A 20,314-nucleotide genomic window follows, 5' to 3' on the forward strand; every position below is an offset into this window, starting at 1 on the left:
CTTGTTTTACTGTCATATAGTATTTCATACCCGTTTTTCATTTATTCTCTTATTTTTTATAACTATAATGATCATATAAACGTGTGCCTCGGAAATAATTGTTTACATTAATGGTGACCAAAACGTTTGAGACCCACTGAGATAACACTGAGAGAGTCCTTTAGCTCACTGAGCCTCTCAGTCTGACAGGAGAGGACTCTCCTCCACTTTGTTGTTGAAAAAACTCCTTATATCCGTTAGCATAGCTCGCTAGCACCAGAAGCTAACAACAGCGATCTCCGGTACCGGTGCGCTCTCTCTCTCTCTTGCGCTCACAAAATGGCTCGTTCCACACACACACACAGAGCCGAGCTTTAATGAAACACAGAGACCCAGACGTAATAGTACTGTACTGCATCATATTATTTCGAATCAATAATTTTTCAAATTATGATTTAAAAAAAAGTTATAACCATTTTTCTTCCTGGTCTCTCGCGCCCCCCCTGACATGCCTCTGCGTCCCCCAGGGGGGGCGCGCCCCCCACTTTGAGAACCACTGAATTAAAGTGAGGAGAAAGGTTATTGTTGCCATTATCCCATTTTTGTTGTGTCAAAAAGAAAGCCTGATCCATTATTAGATCATTGATAACCTTAATTTTTGTGTCTTCCCAGTTGGATTTTCTCAAGGAGATCAAGTTACATTTCCGCTTCATGAGATGGACAGCCTGCCATTTGCGGCCAATAGCAACACAAACACACCAATGATGCTTGAGTACTCCAAGAACACATGTTATGGCCAGCAGGAAAATAGTAAGGAGGAGGAGTTTGAGTACAAATTGTCAGGTAGCTCAAGATTTCCAGACTGCTGCTACTCAAAAAAGAGGATGGGTAGCAAACAAATGATCATCATCTCTGTAAATGTCAAAGGGAATTGTTACAACAGACCAAAACAAACAAGCGCTGAGCACTTTTACTTTTTAAGTCCATTTGAGCCCTAATACTTAACTTTACTTCTAGTATTTAAAAGTGTGGTATTGCAGCTAATACTTAAGTTAAGTCTCTTAAAAGGTCTTCAATCACTGTTTCACATTCTCCTTAAATGGTATCTCGGAAAATTCCAAAAAAAACATTATTCCAAAACATAGGACGTTGTCATATTTCCTTAAAATATTTTGGGTCCTCTATTTCCCTCTGTAATGCCTGCAGAGGGAGCCAGCCCCCTTAGCTATGAAATGAATCATCTGAGCGATTATGAGCAACCTGGCTTAACCTGAATAACAGCAAAAAGTATACATGTTATTTCCTGCCCACACTATAAGTTCTTACAGTAAAAAAAGGTTTGAGATTTAAAAGTCTGACTACCCATGTTCAACAAGCTGCAGTGCTCAGTGTTGTGCTTTAGTCTGACTGAAGACAATTCCTGCCAAAGACAAACAGCAGAGTGCCTGACTCATAGCGCTGTGTCGGGGGGGGGGGAGCAAACCATACTGTTGACATCAGGAGGCCAGTGATGTCATGGTGATGTCAATGCCTCTAATTGTAAATTGCACACATAGCCTCGCAGTTGGCTGTGGTAACATTTCAGTCAGAGGGAACACTCAGAAGGAGGCAGTTTGTCTGCTGGAAGATATACATGATGGCTGTAACTGGGGATGAGACAGAAACAGGTAGGTTTGCTTTCTCTTTTACTGGCAAATCTAAATCATAGGGCTTTTTTTACACTGCTTTTTAGTCAAGATACTCATTGAGGAATATCTCAAAATATAGCAAGTTGTTAGTAATGTCAACTGGCAGAATTCACAGGTAATGTGTCAGTTTTGGAATTGAACAAAAAAGTCCAGGTTATGGTTATTGTGATATTGCAATGGGGCATTTGTTTATATATTTTAGCTTTTTTTTCTTCAACCCACTATTAGAAAGTTCAATATTTTTTTACATAACACTTTAAATAGGCTCCTCTAAAAACAGTAGAAAAGGAATGTTTAAATATACGTCTGATTTTCCCCAGTCAGCAACAAAACAAGCTCCCCCGATAAGAAATATTTTCACAGGGCTTGCTTCTCTCCACATTCATGCTCTCTCTCCCTGTTTCTCTCTCCCTGTTTCTCTCCCTCTCTCTGTGAATGGCTCGGCCCACTCAGAGCACATAGCAGCAGTAACTGACGTCACTGCTTTTCCTGGAACAGGCCCCCAGCAGCGATATGTAAATGCAAACCAGCGTTTGAGATATACTTGACGTCAGTCACCAGCCACGCTGTGATTTTATGCAGTTCCTTTTGTCATTCCAACATTTCAAAGAATTCATTATTAGTGTTTTACGCGATAAGGGGTGCAGGGAATTCTACAGGCACTGAGCAGAATGAACAGAAGAAGATAAGAATGGTGTGTTTCTTTTTCAGCGACAAACTCCCATTTTATATGAAATGTGGAATTCAGTCACTTATAATCTCTTATTATATCCATTTATCACATATTCAACATACTTGACATTTAACAGCACACAATAAATGAGCATGTGATAAATACAACTTTTGAAATCACGAAAATGCTGAAGAGGTTCTAGTTTGGAAAAACAAAATGAGTGTGAACATTTTTGATTTGTGACTACCGAGTACATTTAAACTTAACATAGAGATTCATTGTTTCCTTTAATTTATTATCGGTGTTGCAACTAACGATTGTATTGATTCATCTGTTGATTGTTTCATTGATCGATTGATTCAGTTTTAGATCTATAAAATGTCAGCAAATGGTGAAAAAAGTCAATCAGTGTGTTAAAAAGCCCAGGATGAAGACCTCAAATGTTTGAATTGAATGAGTTTACTGTCATAGAGTGAAGAAAGAAGAACATTGGAGAAGCTGAAATCAGAGAATTTACCACTTTGTTCTTTAGGAATTACTCAAACCGATTGATCGATAATCATAGTCATGGTTATTGATCTATTTTGCAGTTCTGTAACAGCTCGTTATTCTATAAAGACCTACCTGTTATATATTGAAATGCACCATTGGGAATTATTGTTTTATTAAGAAACCAATTACAGAAGTTGCTTCAAGCTAAGACATTTCTCAGGTTTTTTTTGGTTGCACCAAGTTAAATAAATCAATCTTTGAAACATAGTTATTTGGGAAGGATATTTCCACCCAAGCCATGAAATGGATATACGAATAACTGGTGCAACTCAATCCTATTGACTGACATGTTGTTTTTCTGTCTCCACAGGCACCTCAGGTGACTTGACTGCCTGCCAGTTGCAGAACACCGGCTCCAGCCTCCCACAGGGGGGAGCCGAGACCAGCACTCAAGGGTTCGTGAAATCTGCGGACCCCTCACAAAAGAAAGAGCACCGCTTGATGAAGAACAGGTAGATAGCACCATTCACACTCATCATCCTCCACATTTGACTGATCGATAAAGTAGCCATGGCGATATTAACAGCCAAAATGAACTGTATAATATAACTGAGTAGCTATATCGTAACTCATGATTAAGATGAAACTACTGTAGACTTAGAGAGATTCCAGCACTTGTTGAGACCAATAAAAGCTACATTTTTTATGAAATTCTAGTAAGGTTTGACCCTGGAGCGATTTGATTGGGCAGTTGTTAACGCAGTAATCGTACTCTGGTGTCGACCAAATCTACCAGTCCATAACATAAAGCAAACAAAATGCAGGAAGTGAACCAAAACGTAATGGTTAGTGGCTGCTTGCTTGGACATTTGTGATGGACAGATATTAATGGCAGGTTAACATGAGTAGAGAGGACTGGTTTGGACTCCTGCAGAAATCTGATGTTTACTTGACATCTGGGTCCAAGAGAACATACACAACATGCTCAATATAGTCCCATTTTAAACTGCAGGAGAAGGGATTTGCCCTTCCATTACATTACATTACATTACATTGCATTTAGCTGACGCTTTTATCCAAAGCGACTTACAATAAGTACATTCGACCAGGAAGACACAACCTTGAAGAAAACAGAATCATATAAGTACATCAGGTTTCATAGAGCCAAACATTTCAAGTGCTACTCAACTGTCTTTAGATAAGCCAGTCCTTTATTAGTATATAAGTGCTTTGTTAATAAATCTATCGCTTGAGGTGGAGTCGAAAGAGATGAGTTTTCAGTTTGCGCCGGAAGATGTGCAAGCTATCTGCTGTCCTGATGTCAATGGGGAGCTCATTCCACCATCTTGGAGCCAGGATAGCAAACCCACGTGTTTTTGCTGATGGGAACTTGGGTCCCCCTCGCTTCGAGGGTGCAGCGTTTGGCTGATGCAGAGCGTAGTGCACGCGCTGGGGTGTACGGTTTAACCATGTCCTGGATGTACGAAGGGCCAGATCCATTCGCAGCATGGTAAGCAAGTACCAGTGTCTTGAAGTGGATTCTAGCAGTTACCGGAAGCCAGTGAAGGGAGCGGAGGAGCGGAGTGGTGTGGGAACATTTAGGAAGGTTGAAGACCAGACGAGCCGCTGCATTCTGGGTGAGCTGCAGAGGTCGGATGGCACATGCAGGTAGACCAGCCAGGAGGGAGTTGCAGTAGTCTAGGCGTGAGATGACGAGAGCCTGGACCAGAACCTGCGTCGCTTTCTGTGTCAGCTGGGGACGTATCTTCCTGATGTTGTAAAGCGTGTATCTGCAGCAACGGGTTGTAGCAGCGATGTTTGCAGTGAAGGACAGGTTGTTATCTAGGGTCACACCCAGATTCCTTGCAGTCTGAGTCGGGGGAAACAACTGAGGTGCCGATGTTGATTGTTAGGTCAAGAGTGGGACAATCTTTTCCCGGAAGGAAGAGCAGCTCAGTCTTGTCAAGGTTGAGCTTGAGGTGATGAGCAGACATCCACTGAGAGATGTCAGCTAGACAAGCAGAGATGCGTGCGACGACCTGGGTCTCTGAGCGGGGAAAGGACAGAATTAATTGGGTGTCGTCAGCGTAGCAGTGGTATGAAAAACCATGCGGGCTAATGACTGATCCGAGCGAGTTTGTGTACAGGGAGAAGAGGAGGGGACCAAGAACAGAGCCCTGAGGGACCCCTGTAGTTAATTGACAAGGGTCGGACTCAGACCCTCTCCAAGTCACCCTGTAGGTACGGTCTTTGAGGTATGAGGTGAGGAGGGAAAGTGCAGAGCCTGAAACTCCAAGTTTTTGGAGAGTGCGAAGGAGGATCTGATGATTCACCGTGTCGAATGCAGCAGACAGGTCCAACAGGATGATGACAGAGGAGAGGGATGCAGTTTTGGCAGTGTGCAGTTCCTCAGTGACAGCAATGAGAGCAGTTTCTGTGGAGTGACCTGCCTTGAAACCAGACTGGTGCGGATCCAGAAGGTTGTTCTGATGGAGATAACAGGAGAGTTGTTTAAAGACAGCGCGTTCAAGTGATTTAGACAGGAACGGGAGTAGAGAGACAGGCCTGTAGTTTATAACATCTGACGGGTTGAGAGTGGGTTTCTTTAGGAGAGGATTTACTCTTGCCTCCTTGAGACTGTTTGGAAAGTGACCAGAAGTTAGAGAAGTGTTGGTGAAATGGGTGAGAAACGGTAGAATATCAGGAGCGATAGTCTGAAGGAGGTTTGAAGGGATGGGGTCCAGAGGACAGGTGGTAGGGCGGGCAGAGGTAATGAGGGTAAGAACCTCACTTGGAGAGAGAGGGGAAAAGGAGGTTAGTGTGTGGGTGGAAGGAGGGTCTGGTGACCCAGCGGTGAGTAAAGGTGAGTCAGAAAAAGAAGAGCGAATATCATCAACCTTTTTTTCAAAGTGGGTAACAAAGTCGCTTGACAGAAGTGAGGAGGGGGAGGGCTTTTGGAGGGTCCAAGAGGGTGGAGAAGATGGAAAATAGTTTTTTGGGATTGGAATAGGAAGATTGGATCTTATCTTGAAAGAAAGTGCTTTTTGCCTGAGAGATCGAAGCCGAGAAAGAGGAGAGGAGAGCCTGATAGGTTAGGAGGTCGTCACGGTGTTTGGATTTCCACCGTTTCCGCTCTGCTGCCCTAAGGACGGTTCTATTAGCACGCAGTGCATCATTTAGCCAGGGAGCAGGAGGGGACTGACGAGCCTGCCGAGATGTGAGAGGACAGAGAGAGTCCAGAGTGGATGAGAGAGTAGAGAGGAGAGTTTCTGCAGCAGAGTTTGGAGGTAGTAGTTGGAACGAGTCCGAGGAAGGGAGGGCTGAGAGCACCGATGAGACAAAGGTAGAGGGGGAGACGGAACGAAGGTTACGGCGGACAGGTGCATGATGAGAAGAGATTAGTTTGTTATGTTTGGAAAGGGGTAGAGAGAATGAAATGAAGAAGTGATCGGATGTGTGGAGCGGGTTTACAGAGAGGTTAGAAGTAGCGCAGTTCCTTGAGAATATGAGATCAAGGACATTGCCAGCTTTATGAGTCGGTGGGGATGGAGACAGTGAGAAAGCAAAGGCGGTTAACAGAGATGTTAGTTCGTCTATCTTCCCTGTCTGGAGGTTGAAGTCTCCGAGAAGTACAGCGGGAGGGCCAGTTTCAGGGATGTGTGAGAGGAGATTATCTAATTCCTCCAAGAAGTCCCCCAAGGCGCCTGGTGGACGGTAGAGAACAACAATGGTTAACTGTATAGGATGGGTTACTGTGACGGCATGGAATTCAAAGGTGGAAGGAGTGAAGTTAGGTAGCTTGAAGAGGGAAAAGCTCCATTTGGGAGAGAGCAGGAGACCAGTGTCACCTCCTCTGCCAGTTGGTCTGGGTGTATGGGAGAAGGAATATGCTGTGGAGAGAGCTGCTGGGGTGGATGTGTTGGATGGAGTAATCCAGGTCTCAGTGAGAGCAAGGAAATCCAGAGACTGCAGGGAGGCGTAGCCAGAGATGAAGTCAGCCTTAGGAACAGCTGACTGGCAATTCCACAGGCCACCTGAAACTAGATGTTGGATCTCAGTGGAGCATGTGGGATAGATGAGAGCAGGCCGGTTATAGCGATTAGGAGATACACGGGGCCAGTGATAATTGCGAGAAGACACATGAACAGGAATGGAGAAAATACACATGATTATAGCATGAGGGGCTGGAAAACTAAAGAAAAGAGAAATAAGACACCAGTTCAATCAGAGTAGGATTTGCCTCCTCTTTGCCTCCCTCGTGACTCCCGCAGGACTCTAATGTCTTTGTCAGTCTTACTCCCGCAGGACTCTAATGTCTTTGTCAGTCTTCGGCTGTCTGACGCTTAAGCTGACGCTCCAGGAAAGAGCTACCTAAAATGGACGCCTGATTGCTGAGTTCTCACAGCTGTGGGGCCATGCCCCTCTAATTAGTTAACTCTCTACAGCTGATGGGCGACAGTAGACTGGCCCTGCCTATATTGTAATGCAGGCTTGAGTGCCCCTACTGAGACCTGTGTAGCAGGTTTCGCTTGAGCAGATCTGAGATTTAAAATCTCTCAAAAGCGCCGTTTTAGCTACAATAACTACAGAACAATTATACAGAGTAGAATAAATGAAACAGAGAAGTCTAATTAAACAAGAATATAACTTACAGTGGTTGCTGCGTCAATAGGTAATGTCGTCACCCGGTCCAGATGCACATGTTAAGGTTGTGCATCTGGTTTTTGTTAACGCTTCTTCATCACAACCCATTTATTGGTTCTACCTTAATTTGTGCACTGTGAAGCCAAACTACGCCAAGTAAAAAACATACCAAACAAACCAATAGCATACATTTTGCTGATTTGGTAAAGCCAAAGAGACTATGCCTTGTGAAAGCGCTCATAGATGTATGTCAATGCAATTGGCAAAAATGTTGGGGAATGCACGCATCAACTTTCACGCGCAGAGTGAGAGGAAGAAAAATGTATGCCCCTTCCATTATAGTACACTGCATATGAAGCTACAGCCAACAGCTGATAATCTTAGTTTAGCAAAGATACTGAAACAGGTGTAATGCACCAACTGTGCCAGCACCTCCAAAGCTCCAGATTTCCAACAGAGAGTACTGACAACAAGATGGATTTCTGTATTGCAAAATACTCTCAAATGTGAATATTGATATTGGCCTTAAACACGTCACTTTGAGCCCATTCACTCTTTCTGATGTGCCTACCATGTAATACACAAACACCTAGCAAATACAAAATGACAACGTAGGACAATGACTGCATGTAATCATACCATCCACAAGCCTGTCATCATTCCACCGCATGATTCTCCTCCATCCTGGGTGTTTAGCTGCTAACTCTTAAGTTGTCTGACTCCCCATTATCTGCACTGTTACGCATGTTTGGAGTAAACAGAAAGTTGGATGACCGACTTGTGTTTGTAAGTGAGTCAGTTAGTCTTGTTTGCTGGTTTGCAAAATTGATTACCTCGTGTTATAACATGCTTTTTGCTCGCTGTCCGTAGAACCTTGAGCTTACTGTGTGTTTTCTGTAAACAGCCTTGTGTCACCATTGGCAATGACTCACACCTTCCTTGTTTGCATGTTCCCTGCCATCCCATAATCCGTCATTAGTAAATCTTCTTGGATGCTTTTTTTTATTGTTGTTGTGACATTCTCCTCTTTTGATTGGTTCTCGTACTATCCCGAAGGCATCCCATACATGGTCATAGTTATTGTTGACCAAACTTTCTGTACCCTCTTGAAGAAATCTTTTGTAACTTTTCGAATGTTTTCTCCTTGGTGTAAACTGATTCCTGGCTAGAAGGACGTCTCTGTTGTATCTTGGAGGGAAGCCAAGATGTCATGGCGTCTTTTTCACGTTTACTGTTGTTGTTGCTTCCAGGGAAGCCGCCCGGGAGTGTCGGCGAAAGAAGAAGGAATATGTAAAATGCCTTGAAAATCGCGTGGCCGTGCTTGAAAATCAAAACAAGACTCTGATCGAGGAACTTAGTTCCTTAAAAGATATTTACCGACACAAAGTCGAGTGATATTTCTGATCAATCAATCAATCAATCAATGTTTATTTATATAGCCCAATATCACAAATGTTACATTTGTCTCAGTGGACTTTACAGTTTGTACAAAATATCAATATGACAATACGACACCTGATCGTGTTTGTCTGCTTCTTTGTGGTGTCTTGAGGACTGTGGTTTTGCTTATACAGACACAGATGCACACTCAAACAAAACGCTCCTTGTCCTTGCTGTAAAATGTGTTTACACGATGATGTCAATGTTATCAGGCTCTGAATTATTCAATGTGCCACCACCAGCAAAAACAAGAACATTCAGGGTTTTCAGTGAGTATTATGAAGAGCCTATGTCCCTTTGAACAGGGATGCTGCCAAAAGATACAGGGGAAGAAAGAAGGACTATATTGACATACTGCTGGAGCGCATTGACTCTCTAGAGAAGAAGAATGAGAAGCAGAGTGCCGAGCTGCAGCGCCTGAAGAACGACACTGCAATTAACATTCCTCTATGATGACTTTTTTTTTACCAATTTGCTCTATTAAAATACTAGTAATCGCTAGTCTTTGTGATGGTCTGTTTTTCTATTGCTGTTTGTTCAGGAAATGCTGCCATCAAATCTAATGTTCAAAGAGCACAATTTGTGTCTAATTCTACTTTAGAAATCCAGATGCAAGCAGGATTTTACATCCACTATACCCATCTTCTTTGTTAGAAACCTCCCAGGATCTGTTGTGCATCTCTATGCTTCTGCTTACATGTGGCGTTAATATTTATGTGTGCAGATGTACCCTGTAGTTGTCATAGTTTCAAATACCGGTGCATTGTTGTACCAAAAAACGGAATATTTGGTTTAGAAATACATCAATCTGGAATTGTGTAAATTAGCTGTTTAAATTGAAATGTTTTTGTTGCTTAATCTAAGTATACATGGCTGAATGTTAAGCTTATTTATGTAACCATCTTTTAAATGTTTTGATCACAAAGGTCTTACAGACATGTTTAATGTATTTGCTTTAATAAAGTTCTTGCTCTGTATCTCTGTGTTTTTCCACACATATTAAATATAAGACATCCATAAAGGACACAGTACAATTTCTATCTAAGGCTTTTATTGCCATGTGAGTCTCAACCTTGGGCTTCTGCTCAGAACATGACATGCTGTCCTTTTTCGCGATGACTCAACTTGATTTCTTCAACTATCGACGAGAAGCAAAGCAATTTTCCCTCTTTTACATCTTCTGTTGCCTTTTGAAGCATGTACACATGCCTAAACAGTGTATTCTTAATGAAGGATTGAGTACTTAAAAACATATTCCATTAATCCCCTTCAGAGGAATGTGGGAATGCTAACTCAAAGGAGAGATTATCCCTGTTTTAAGTAATGCCATTCTCTGCATTAGGATACAATACCCAATAATTTGTTGCCGTAAAGAAAAACTGGTTTTAAAATGCAGATAATGGCCAATTTATAATAAGAACCAAAACAAATCCTAATATTAATGTTAAGAATATCAGGAAGAATAGTTGCTATAATGGGAATGGAATTTCATTTTACATAGAGCACCTAAATTGAAGATGTATACATTATTTTTATTTTGTGCTACATCTTAACTGTCTTATGTCCGCTTGCAGTGATTGTGTTTCCTGTTCTGTAACTTCTCATGTGTCAATATATTGGAGAGGAATTTGTATTATCACTGCACCTGGGCCCATTGTGAAACCTTATTCCTGTCCAGTCTATAACACAACAACTTGGAATGCAAAGGTAAGGAAAAGGAAATACCAGCTGATTGCCATGGACTTAATGCATTACTAAAAGCATAGGGAATGTAACAGCAGCAACAAATTATCTCACGACATCAATGATTATCACACTAATGTAAAATGCTGGACACTCAGCACATGTTTCAGTCTGCGATCCGGCTCGAACAGTAGCCTGGATTTGAAGACTGCTCTCCTGTTAGAGGTGCAAAAACATATTTTAAACCTGAAGCAGTAACCTGTATTGTGGGTGTATTCTCTCACTAAATGCAATGCAGTTGCCATGCCAGCAGGCTGCACTGCAGCACCGGGCCTGATCAGGTAAACCAATGTAATCCTGTAAAAAGTGTATCAATCCTCCATTCTTCAGTCCCCAGCATCATTCAAACTGTAAAGTCCACTGAGACAAATGTAACATTTGTGATATTGGGCTATATAAATAAACATTGATTGATTAGTGATTGTCTGAGGCATCAAGGTGTTAAATATTGTCTCACATGTCTTATAAAACATCTTAAAGGATTACGCTATTCCTTAATACCTCACTTTGTTTACGTTTACCTCAGTGTCGGCCCGACCCATTAAGCGACATAAGCGGCCGCTTAGGGCCCCGCAGCCACTAAGGGGCCCCCTAGCAAAAAATGATAAAATAAATAAATCTCAGTACACCGTCGCCGTGATAAGTATGTTTAATTAATTGTGTTAATGTGCCTAGATTGCCTACTCTCAACGTCATATATTATATTATTGAATCAATAATACATTAACCGTGCTTTACCTGAACCTCATCATGACACGAGAGATGACATGAGAGGACGACAGAATTGTAATTTCCCGTGTTCAGTGAATGCAACAGAGACCAACCAGAGAGTTGAATGGAAATAAACATCTGTCTTATTGGCTAACAGGTACCTATCCTGTGAGCTGTGACAATGTTTAAAATAAACTGTCAGTCGGACTCAGAGTTTTTGAAGATGGACATAAGGAAACATTTTCTTAAAAAAGACGACAATTCTCAAGTGGTGGCTCACACAACAACCCCAGAGCCAGCACTTGAGCCAGGTAAACAAGGTATGTAAACGTCAGTACACTTCCAAGTTATGCGAACATGTAAGCAAAGCATAAATTACAGCTACGTTGACGTTACTTTGAATCGCGGGGGAAAGCTAAACCGTTAGCAAGTAGCTATAGCTAGCCAGATATTAAAGGGGACCTATCATGCAAAATGCACTTTTGTACGTCTTTTATACATGCATATGTGTCCCCGGTGTTCCAGGGAATTCACCAAGTGTCAGAAAACACAACCCTCTCTCTTTTCCTCCATACCCAAATCTAAAAAAAAGGGGCTGTAACGGATCTGATACAGACTGATACAGATTTGAATTATTTTCTACATCACAGAAGTGGTGCTCCGCTTAGTGGTCAATTCTCCACCTATCAGGGGAATGTGGGGATGGGCCACCGCCGGCCATTGCCGCTCGAAAGCGCTGGAGACGCTGTAGTACATATGCCAGGCCTGTAAGTGGCGCTGTAGTCTGCCACAGAAGCAGCGAAGAAGACTTCCCGCGCATGGTTGTTCTTCTGTTTATTCTCCGCTGTGGCTCTTTTTCTCCCTCCCCGAGGCAAGCGTTTGCTCCTGTAATTCAATGCTATGGAGTCAGATTTGGGTCAATATTCTAGCGCGTAAAACAAGCTATTCACGAGCGGAAAATGTGCTTTTACACGCGCATAAAATGACCCTCGCGCGCATATTAAACCCCCGCGAGCGGCTATGCGCTCGTGAGAGAGACAGCCCTCTTGCTCGCTCGCGGGAGTGTCAGCCTTGCGGAGTCTGTCTACGCGCGTGAAAGGTTTCTGGCACTTTGGGGCGGAGCCACTGGTATGGAGTCAGATTTGGGTCAATATTCTCGCGCGTAAAACAAGCTACTCACGAGCGGAAAATGTGCTTTTACACGCGCATAAAATGACCCTTGCGCGCAGATTAAACCCCTGCGAGCGGCTCTGCGCCCGCTCGCGAGAGAGACAGCCCTCTTGCTTGCTCGCGGGAGTGTCAGCCTCGCGGAGTCTGTCTACGCGCGCGTGAAACGTTTCTGGCACTTTGGGGCGGAGCCACTGGACTTTGATTGACAGCTGCCAGGAAACCCGGGGTTGCCAGGTTTGATAAATGCCTGAACTGCCAAGAGCCGAGCAGTGACGGCAGCAAAATCAGTTGGACGAGATTGAATGGTAAAGTTGTCCATAAAAAACTATTATATTCGTAAAGTGTACAGCTAATATATATATATATGTATATATATATGTATATATATATATATATATATATATATATATATATATATATATCTTAATGAATTTTATATAAAACAATATATTTTTGAGTGGGCTGTATCTGTCGAAAACATGCTGTCTGCTGTATGCACCTCCCTTACGAAATGAACTATAAATGAATTATAGTATTACTATAGTATACTATAAGAGTTGTATAGTGTCCTTTAGTAAGTTTGTATTTTTCACCAGCTATTGTATTACTATAGGTTTTTCTGTAGTGCCATTTTATTAGCTATAGTAGCCCTATAATATTTCAATAGTAATACTATGTATCTAGATCTTTGTAGTATTCCTATATTATTTTAAATAGTATAACTATAGTATAATATATAGTGTTTCTGTAGTTGTTTTTTGAACACAAGAACACTCCTATAGTAATAGTATGATGTTGTCATAATGAATGCATATTATTACTATAGTGTTTGTAAAAGTATTGCACTCCTAGAATTAATGTGTAATTTTTTTTATATCAAATTAATTTATATATATATATATTAGCTTTACACTTTACGAATATAATAGTTTTTTATGGACAACTTTACCATTCAGTCTCGTCCAACTGATCTTGCAGCTGTCACTCCTCAGCTCTTGGTAGTTCAGGCATTTATCAAACCTGGCAACTCCGGGCTTCCTTGCATCTGTCAATCAAAGTCCAGTGGCTCCGCTCCAAAGTGTCAGAAACTTTTCACGCTCGCGTAGACAGACTCCGCGAGCAAGTGAGGCTGACACTCCCGCGAGCGAGCAAGAGGGCTGTCTCTCTCGCGAGCGAGCGCATAGCCGCTCGCGGGGGTTTAATCTGTGCGCGGGGGTCATTTCATGCCCGTGTAAAAGCACATTTTCCACTCGTGAGTAGCTTGTTTTGCGCGCTAGAATATTGACCCAAATCTGACTCCATAAATGCAATCCCTCCCCGTCAAGGCAAGCACTGTAATTCTCTCCGGTTAGTCCACCAGCAGATGACAAACACCCACCTCTCCGCCTCTTCCAAGGAACGAGGGGACCCAGAGTTTCAGTTAGATTTTTTTTCGCCGGTCAACATGTCCGTTAAAGTTTAAATCTTCTTTGTTATTTATTGAGCTTTAAAACAAATGAATAATGACTATATAATCATATATAAGAATAAAACACTCTTTGTGTCCCCCTCTTCTCCCCGCTGCAGCCTAGCAGCTGATCTCAAAGCATGCTCCCCTCTCCTCTCTGCAAAAACAGGGGTGGAAAGATTAAATAGAGCGAAATGAGGCATAAGGCTAAAATGCAGGATCTGTTTGGTGTTTTGAAAAAAAAACTATATTTATATACTTTATATAGGTATGGCCCTACAATATATTGTTCAAATATAGCATGATATGTCCCCTTTAAATAAACAGCCAAAGCTCGCTTAGGGCCCCCATAAGTCTAGGGCCGGCCCTGGTTCACCTCAACTAATATCACTTAATCCTGCAGAGAGGTTGAGTATAATAAATCATATCACTGTCATAGGCAAAGCACTCATGGATTTGTCAGTCATTAGTCAGATCAAAAAATGTACTCGAACTCATATGTTGGATCCTTAACATGTCATAACCCAGGGATACAGCTACAGCTTTATGTTGCATGTATTCTTAGTTTACTGTCTGTTATAGTAACTGTAAATACATATTGGTGGATTGGAACCAGTCATTGGTGGACTTAAGGAACACACATGAACTCAACAGATTGTCTTATTCTATTCCCAAGAGACATTATTGTCCATCTATTAGACACCGACTTGAACCGGAACCCTTCACATCACAGCCACAGTGCTGTACGTTATAAATATATATTTACGTGCTGCCGGAAATATCGTAAGTTCTACCTACATGTAGCCTCCGGACCTTCTCCCGCTATTTGGTGAGGGAAATAATAAATACGAAAAGCAGGAATAAAGTCTTTATTCATGCTTTTTGTATTTATTATATTATAAAGACTAACACATGGTGAAAGTAATGAACATTGCAACTGCACGTTTTGATTTGCAAAGTGTTTCCAAACTTGAACAACGCGCATATTTTAAAGTATATTATTACTTCCAATAATGTAATGTGTCTCCTTTTATCGTTATCATTACTGTTTTCTTCAGGTTTTAATGGGTTAAAAAACACCATGTGGGTAGCATTTGAAAGTGCGAAGGGCTATGCCATTTCTTAACCTAATTGTCAAAAATCCGCTTTTACGAAGAGCACTTGAAAGCCACTAGGCAGCGGATGTAGCAGCAGCAGCAGCAGTCTACAGTACAGAGGCAACCATGTAGCGCTGAGAGCATAAATATTTTTCATCTGACTGACTTAATAATATGTCCTCATGCATTCTTGTTTTATAAACTAGCAGCGTATCAATATGTCTTGGTGAAAAAAACCGGACGCTCAGACGGAAATACAAGGCGAGGGAGTCCAGTGTGAAACCGAAGCCTGTTACACAGAGCACTCGCTTGGACGCTTGGAAGCTGCGTTGGGCTACTCTTCTGCTTTTTTTATCCAACATAGGCGTTTTATCAGCCTTTTAAATGATTGCACTTATCGGGCTACGCATACTGTATACTCGGGGGAAGGGCGTGTAACGCTAACGGATACCGGGGTTTGTAGTTCGCACAGGGGTCTGTCTATCCGCGTTACCGCCCCGTTTTTCTCCCCTGTAGGTTAACAGCACGGCCAGGATAAGGCTAAAAACGCCGTTTTAGGTTTGGACTATTCACCAAAAGCTGCTTGCACCATGGGGAATACAACCTCCTGCTGCGTGTCGTCGAGCCCTAAACACCGGAGGAACAACCACTCCAGGCTCGAGCCCTACCGGCCTGAGCCGGAGCTGAGCAGGGAGGACACAAGCTGCAACCTCCAGCACATCAGCGACAGAGAGAATCTAGACGGTAAGATGCTATGCTGCTACCCCCCTTCATTTACGTATCTGAACCACATTTATATACTATATGAAAAAAGCAAACTCATTATTATTAGTGCTAGGGACATTAGTCTTGTTTATTGCCCTGCAAACACCCACACATTTAACAGATAATGAGAGCTTGCAACATCTGTGCAAAGGACCCCCCACCCACCCGTTACACCGATAACTAGCCTACAGTACGGCAAGCTTCCCTTTCATTGGACTTCCAATATGTTGTGAATCAGTTTGCCTTCCAAACTAAGATGCAAGAGTACCAAGTTTCCTTTGACCACCAGTCTCAGTGACAGTTTTATCCCACAGGCAATACGATGGTTAAATTCCTGAGCTCTGTGAAGTGTCATCACATTCATCTGTTTATAGAACATACATCATTACACAATCTGCCTCTTGATATAGTATTACAATAAGCAGTACTTCATGCAGGTATCTTACTCTATCATGCCTGGTTTACTTGCTTTTTACATGCAACATTGTGTCATTTACACAATTTTCTTGCATGCCTATAATATATAGTGTGCTCCCTTATTGGAAGAGCCTGGTCATTGCCAACAACTTCTATGTAGATATTGTGCTTATACAACAACAAAGCCTTTGAATATTTTGCTGGGGGAAGTTTTTTCTTGAACACACTGATTTAAAATGGATCCAGTTTGGTGCCTGGTTTAGTTGTTGGTCTGAGCCTTGAGTTTGCATCATCATCACCATGTGTCTGTGTGTGAAAGGGTGTGTAATGCTGGGACAGCGTGTTGAAGGGCGGGTGTGAATTTGTGTTCCAGTGGGATGTGATTATGATGGACAGTGTTTACGGCGGGGTGTCCATCCACTTCCTGCAGTGAGCTGAATAGGCAATGACGCAGCCACACATCTCAACGCTTATTAAAACCAGCATAGTCACTCTCTACTGTACATTTCAGATATAATGGCTGCAGAGACTATCGGGAGGTCTTTGTGTATCATACACACCCAAAAACAGGTCAAAAATGTCACTTTGACTTGTGTATTTTTCAATTTCTCTGTCATGGCAGGTTTCTTCCCAAAGCTTTGTTGCTTAGTCTAAGTCATGTGCTGTGAAAAAGGTCAGTCAACCTCACTGTACTCCTCCCTGTGAGTAGTGGGCTCCCTGGAGTGTGTAGTCAGCGAAGCCTTAAGCTCAGATGTGCCCTTTTCAACATCTTTGTAACTTAAGAATCCCAAAGCATTCCTAGGCTATCCTATGAGCTATACACTTCTGAGTCAAATACCTGCAAGGTGACATCTTCAAATGCATTGTGCTTTCTGACCAAAAATCCAAACCCTCCAGATACTCCGTTTACGACCATATAAAACAGAGAAAAGCAGTAAATCCCAACATTTGAAAAGCTGGTACCACATGAGTTTAGCATTTGAGATCGGAAAAATAAAAAAGGACAAGAAGAATAGTTGATAGAATAGCCTAGTTATCGTCAGTTGATAGACTCATTGATTAAACCACAGCATTTTTTTAGCTCTAATTTGACTTCACTTTAATAATAATTAGTTGCAATACATTGGTTGGAAGCTACTTATGCCAGGGTGAGGCTGGGGTCGTCTGAATCACTCCTGTCATTTTAAACAGTCATTGGACATGAGGAAATTACCAACACATCCAAATCCAAAGCTTGGCATTGTGCCTCCTAAAGTAAACGTGATGATGGAAGGAAGGAGAGAAAAATAACTGGTTTCAAACTGGTTTTGGGTGTTTGTCCTGTTTACACAAGTCTTTAGTTAATGACCCTTTGACCACTGGACCTCCAACGGCATTCCACAGCCAGAGGAATCCTGTACTTATCCTGGGGAGGAATACTGCTTGGGTCCAGCAAATTAATACATTGGATAGTCACATAGGGGCCAAAACCTGATTTTATATAAAATCTGTATCATAAAAAAAATAGGAAATAGTTGTTTTAGTGCAAGGCAGTTTGATATTAATCTTTGTTCTATTTGATTTGGTTGTCCCTAAACAAATACTTGATTTTGTTTGCATAGTTCATCTGTTTCTTGTTTGATCTCGACTTCATCATCATGTGATCATAAAAAGGTCAGCCATGTAAACTGCTGACAGTGGTGACGACACACACACACACTAGTGCTGGGGGGAAACGATTATTTTGAAAACGATTAATCGGGCGATTATTTGATCGATTAGTCGACTAATCTAACGATTATTTTTCTGTTGTTTAATTCATAAAAAACGTAATGTAAAAAAAAAAATTTTCACGATACTGTGTCTCAGGGGATCTTAATATTTAAGAACCTATTAATGTGTTATACCAGATTAACGGAAATAATCTCAGCTAACTGACGATACAAACCATGTTTACCAAAACAAAACACAAGTCTCATAAGAAGCATCTAAATGACCCCTGAGCGAAAAATGCTAACGGACATTGGCACAGAACTCAAGATAAAAGTACCCTTATTACTTATCGTAGCTGCACATACAATATATCCGATTAAAGCTGAGACTCCACAGATTATGTAGGTATATAGTATCATCACTGAGTGATCCGGACTCGCGACAGGGGAAGCAAATACAGTCATCACAACACGTACCTTCACAGAGCTTCTCGGGAGATCGTCTCACCACCGTAATCTGATCAAAAGACGTGTTCAATGGCAATAAAATGAGAAAAAACGCGGCTGAATCGGTTAATCCATAGGTTTTTAACTTCTATGTATAAAAAAATGATTGAATTTATAATCCATAATTCCATTTTATGTAAAAATCGGAGAGCAAATGCTAGCTGCTAATGGTAGCCACCACAGCTAGCTGCTGCTTCTGCTAGGCTATGCAGCAGTCTCAGTGAGATATAAATATATATCTTTGCGTTTTGGACTAACTTTAAAATATTCCCATGCTTTTGAAGACCTAGGGCGAGATGTTTTCGTTTGGGGGCTTCGTGCGCAATCCTGTGAGGAGGAGGTGGTAGCCGTTTCAGTCTCCATTGTGTTTGAAGTGCGATTGCGAACTGCTTGTTGCTTCGGGTGACCCACGTGTGTGTAGCGACGCGTCGACGCGGAAATATGTCGTCGACGATATTTTGAAGTCGTCGACGCGTCGCTACAGCACTAACACACACAAACAAAACACACACAGTGCTCATTGAACAGTCGCGTCACAAGTATGATATGGTCTTTAAAGTGGCCCCTTCCACAATTACACTGTGTAATCTAATTTGCCTGGGCAATGGCTCCCTCTCTATAGCCTCCACAGCAGTCAGAGAAAGAGGCTGGAGGTTCATGCTTCCCCAGATTATTCATCTCTATTTATGACTATGTGTTCAGTCTGTCATGCGTTATGGTTGTACTTCATAAATCTGCTTCTTGGGACAATAACATGGCACAGGTCTCTCATTGCCAAGCCCATTACTTGTCTTAGACTGTGATAAGAACATGTTGACAACCACAGATATAAAGGGATGTTACATTTTATGGTTGCTATCAAAACAAAGGCTAAATAATTGATTCCCAAGGGGAATAAATCCATTGGAAATATCCCACATTTTTTCGAGTTGTGTGAGCATTCTAGTATTAAATATAAAAAATGCATAGCAGGGGTAGACATTAAGGGTAAAATGCCACTGGCCCTCCGGGCCGGTGGAATTGTATTATCACTGGCCCCACCATTGTAACCACTGGCCCGGAGCATTCGTCCACCAAAAAAAATAATCGACTATGAAGAAAATTAACACATTTGTTGCAATAGTAGCCTAATTTATGCACTAACTACAACTTGTACTACAACATTTGAATCTTCAGTTATTCCTCATTTTCCTCAATTGTTCATATTTGGTTTATTAAAATAATGATATTGTGGTCATTGTTAAAAAATGTCTGCTATTATGAGTATTATTGTATAATGCACTTTCTGCCTTCCTGTCATTAGGAGTTAGACATGTAATGGCTATTAAATTGATTTGATTAGAACCTTCATTATCCTAAACTGCTGGGACATTTCCCTATAGCCAATACCTTTATTTTCTACTCTTCACTTACTTGTCAGCATAGGTCGGCATTGATGTACAGAGCCGACAGAAGACCTTGTTTATATTGGCATCATATTGAGAGGTGCAGCCAGTGACGCATCCTAAAACCAGGAAGTAAGCTGCTGGTTCCCTCGATAGAAAGCAATGGGATTTCTCCATAGGGTTTTGGAAAATAGCTGGAAATAAGGTCTGTGGAAAACAAACCTGTTTGATAAATGCACGTTTTGTTCAGCCGGATAATCTCCACATGTCTACCCTACTTTTATAATTTTCGAATCATAAATCTAATCGATGGATTATAAAAGGTTTTTAGGATGCGTCACTGCAACACTAGAAGCCAACTCCATCGATCAAGCTGGCTGAAACGTTCTCTCCCTCTTCTTCTCATGCTCCCTGTCACTCTCCTTTAACTCCTCCGGTGACTTTCTTTTATTTGAAGATTGTTTT

At 41.8% G+C, this 20,314-nt stretch overlaps 2 protein-coding genes across 8 annotated transcripts in view; both read left to right on the forward strand.

Annotated features, from left to right (window-relative positions):
* Positions 1–687: 687 nt before the first annotated feature.
* Positions 688–9,893, forward strand: LOC117550238 (cyclic AMP-dependent transcription factor ATF-1-like). 4 transcript variants are annotated; one of them, XM_034222631.1, is made up of 3 exons: positions 688–789; positions 3,203–3,344; positions 8,727–9,893. In XM_034222631.1, the coding sequence occupies exons 1-3, from the start codon at positions 696–698 to the stop codon at positions 8,869–8,871; spliced, it is 381 nt and encodes a 126-aa protein (XP_034078522.1). In that variant the 5' UTR covers positions 688–695; the 3' UTR covers positions 8,872–9,893. The 4 variants fall into 4 exon arrangements, with proteins under 4 accessions (XP_034078522.1, XP_034078521.1, XP_034078524.1 ...); XM_034222630.1 differs by having other exon boundaries at positions 9,222–9,893; XM_034222633.1 differs by lacking the exon at positions 688–789 and adding an exon at positions 1,535–1,646.
* A 5,259-nt stretch (positions 9,894–15,152) lies between these two features.
* The window catches only part of ccny (cyclin Y), a 37,801-nt gene continuing 32,639 nt past the window's right edge, over positions 15,153–20,314 (forward strand). For 3 of the 4 annotated variants that reach the window (XM_034222614.1, XM_034222616.1, XM_034222617.1), the window contains exon 1: positions 15,153–15,828. In XM_034222614.1, the coding sequence (XP_034078505.1) occupies positions 15,675–15,828 (154 nt within the window). In that variant the 5' untranslated portion in view covers positions 15,153–15,674. The remainder of the gene's footprint in view (positions 15,829–20,314) is intronic. The other variant, XM_034222615.1, reaches the window with a different exon arrangement.

The sequence above is a fragment of the Gymnodraco acuticeps genome, unplaced genomic scaffold (assembly GCF_902827175.1).
Source record: "Gymnodraco acuticeps unplaced genomic scaffold, fGymAcu1.1, whole genome shotgun sequence".
Lineage (NCBI taxonomy): Eukaryota > Metazoa > Chordata > Actinopteri > Perciformes > Bathydraconidae > Gymnodraco > Gymnodraco acuticeps.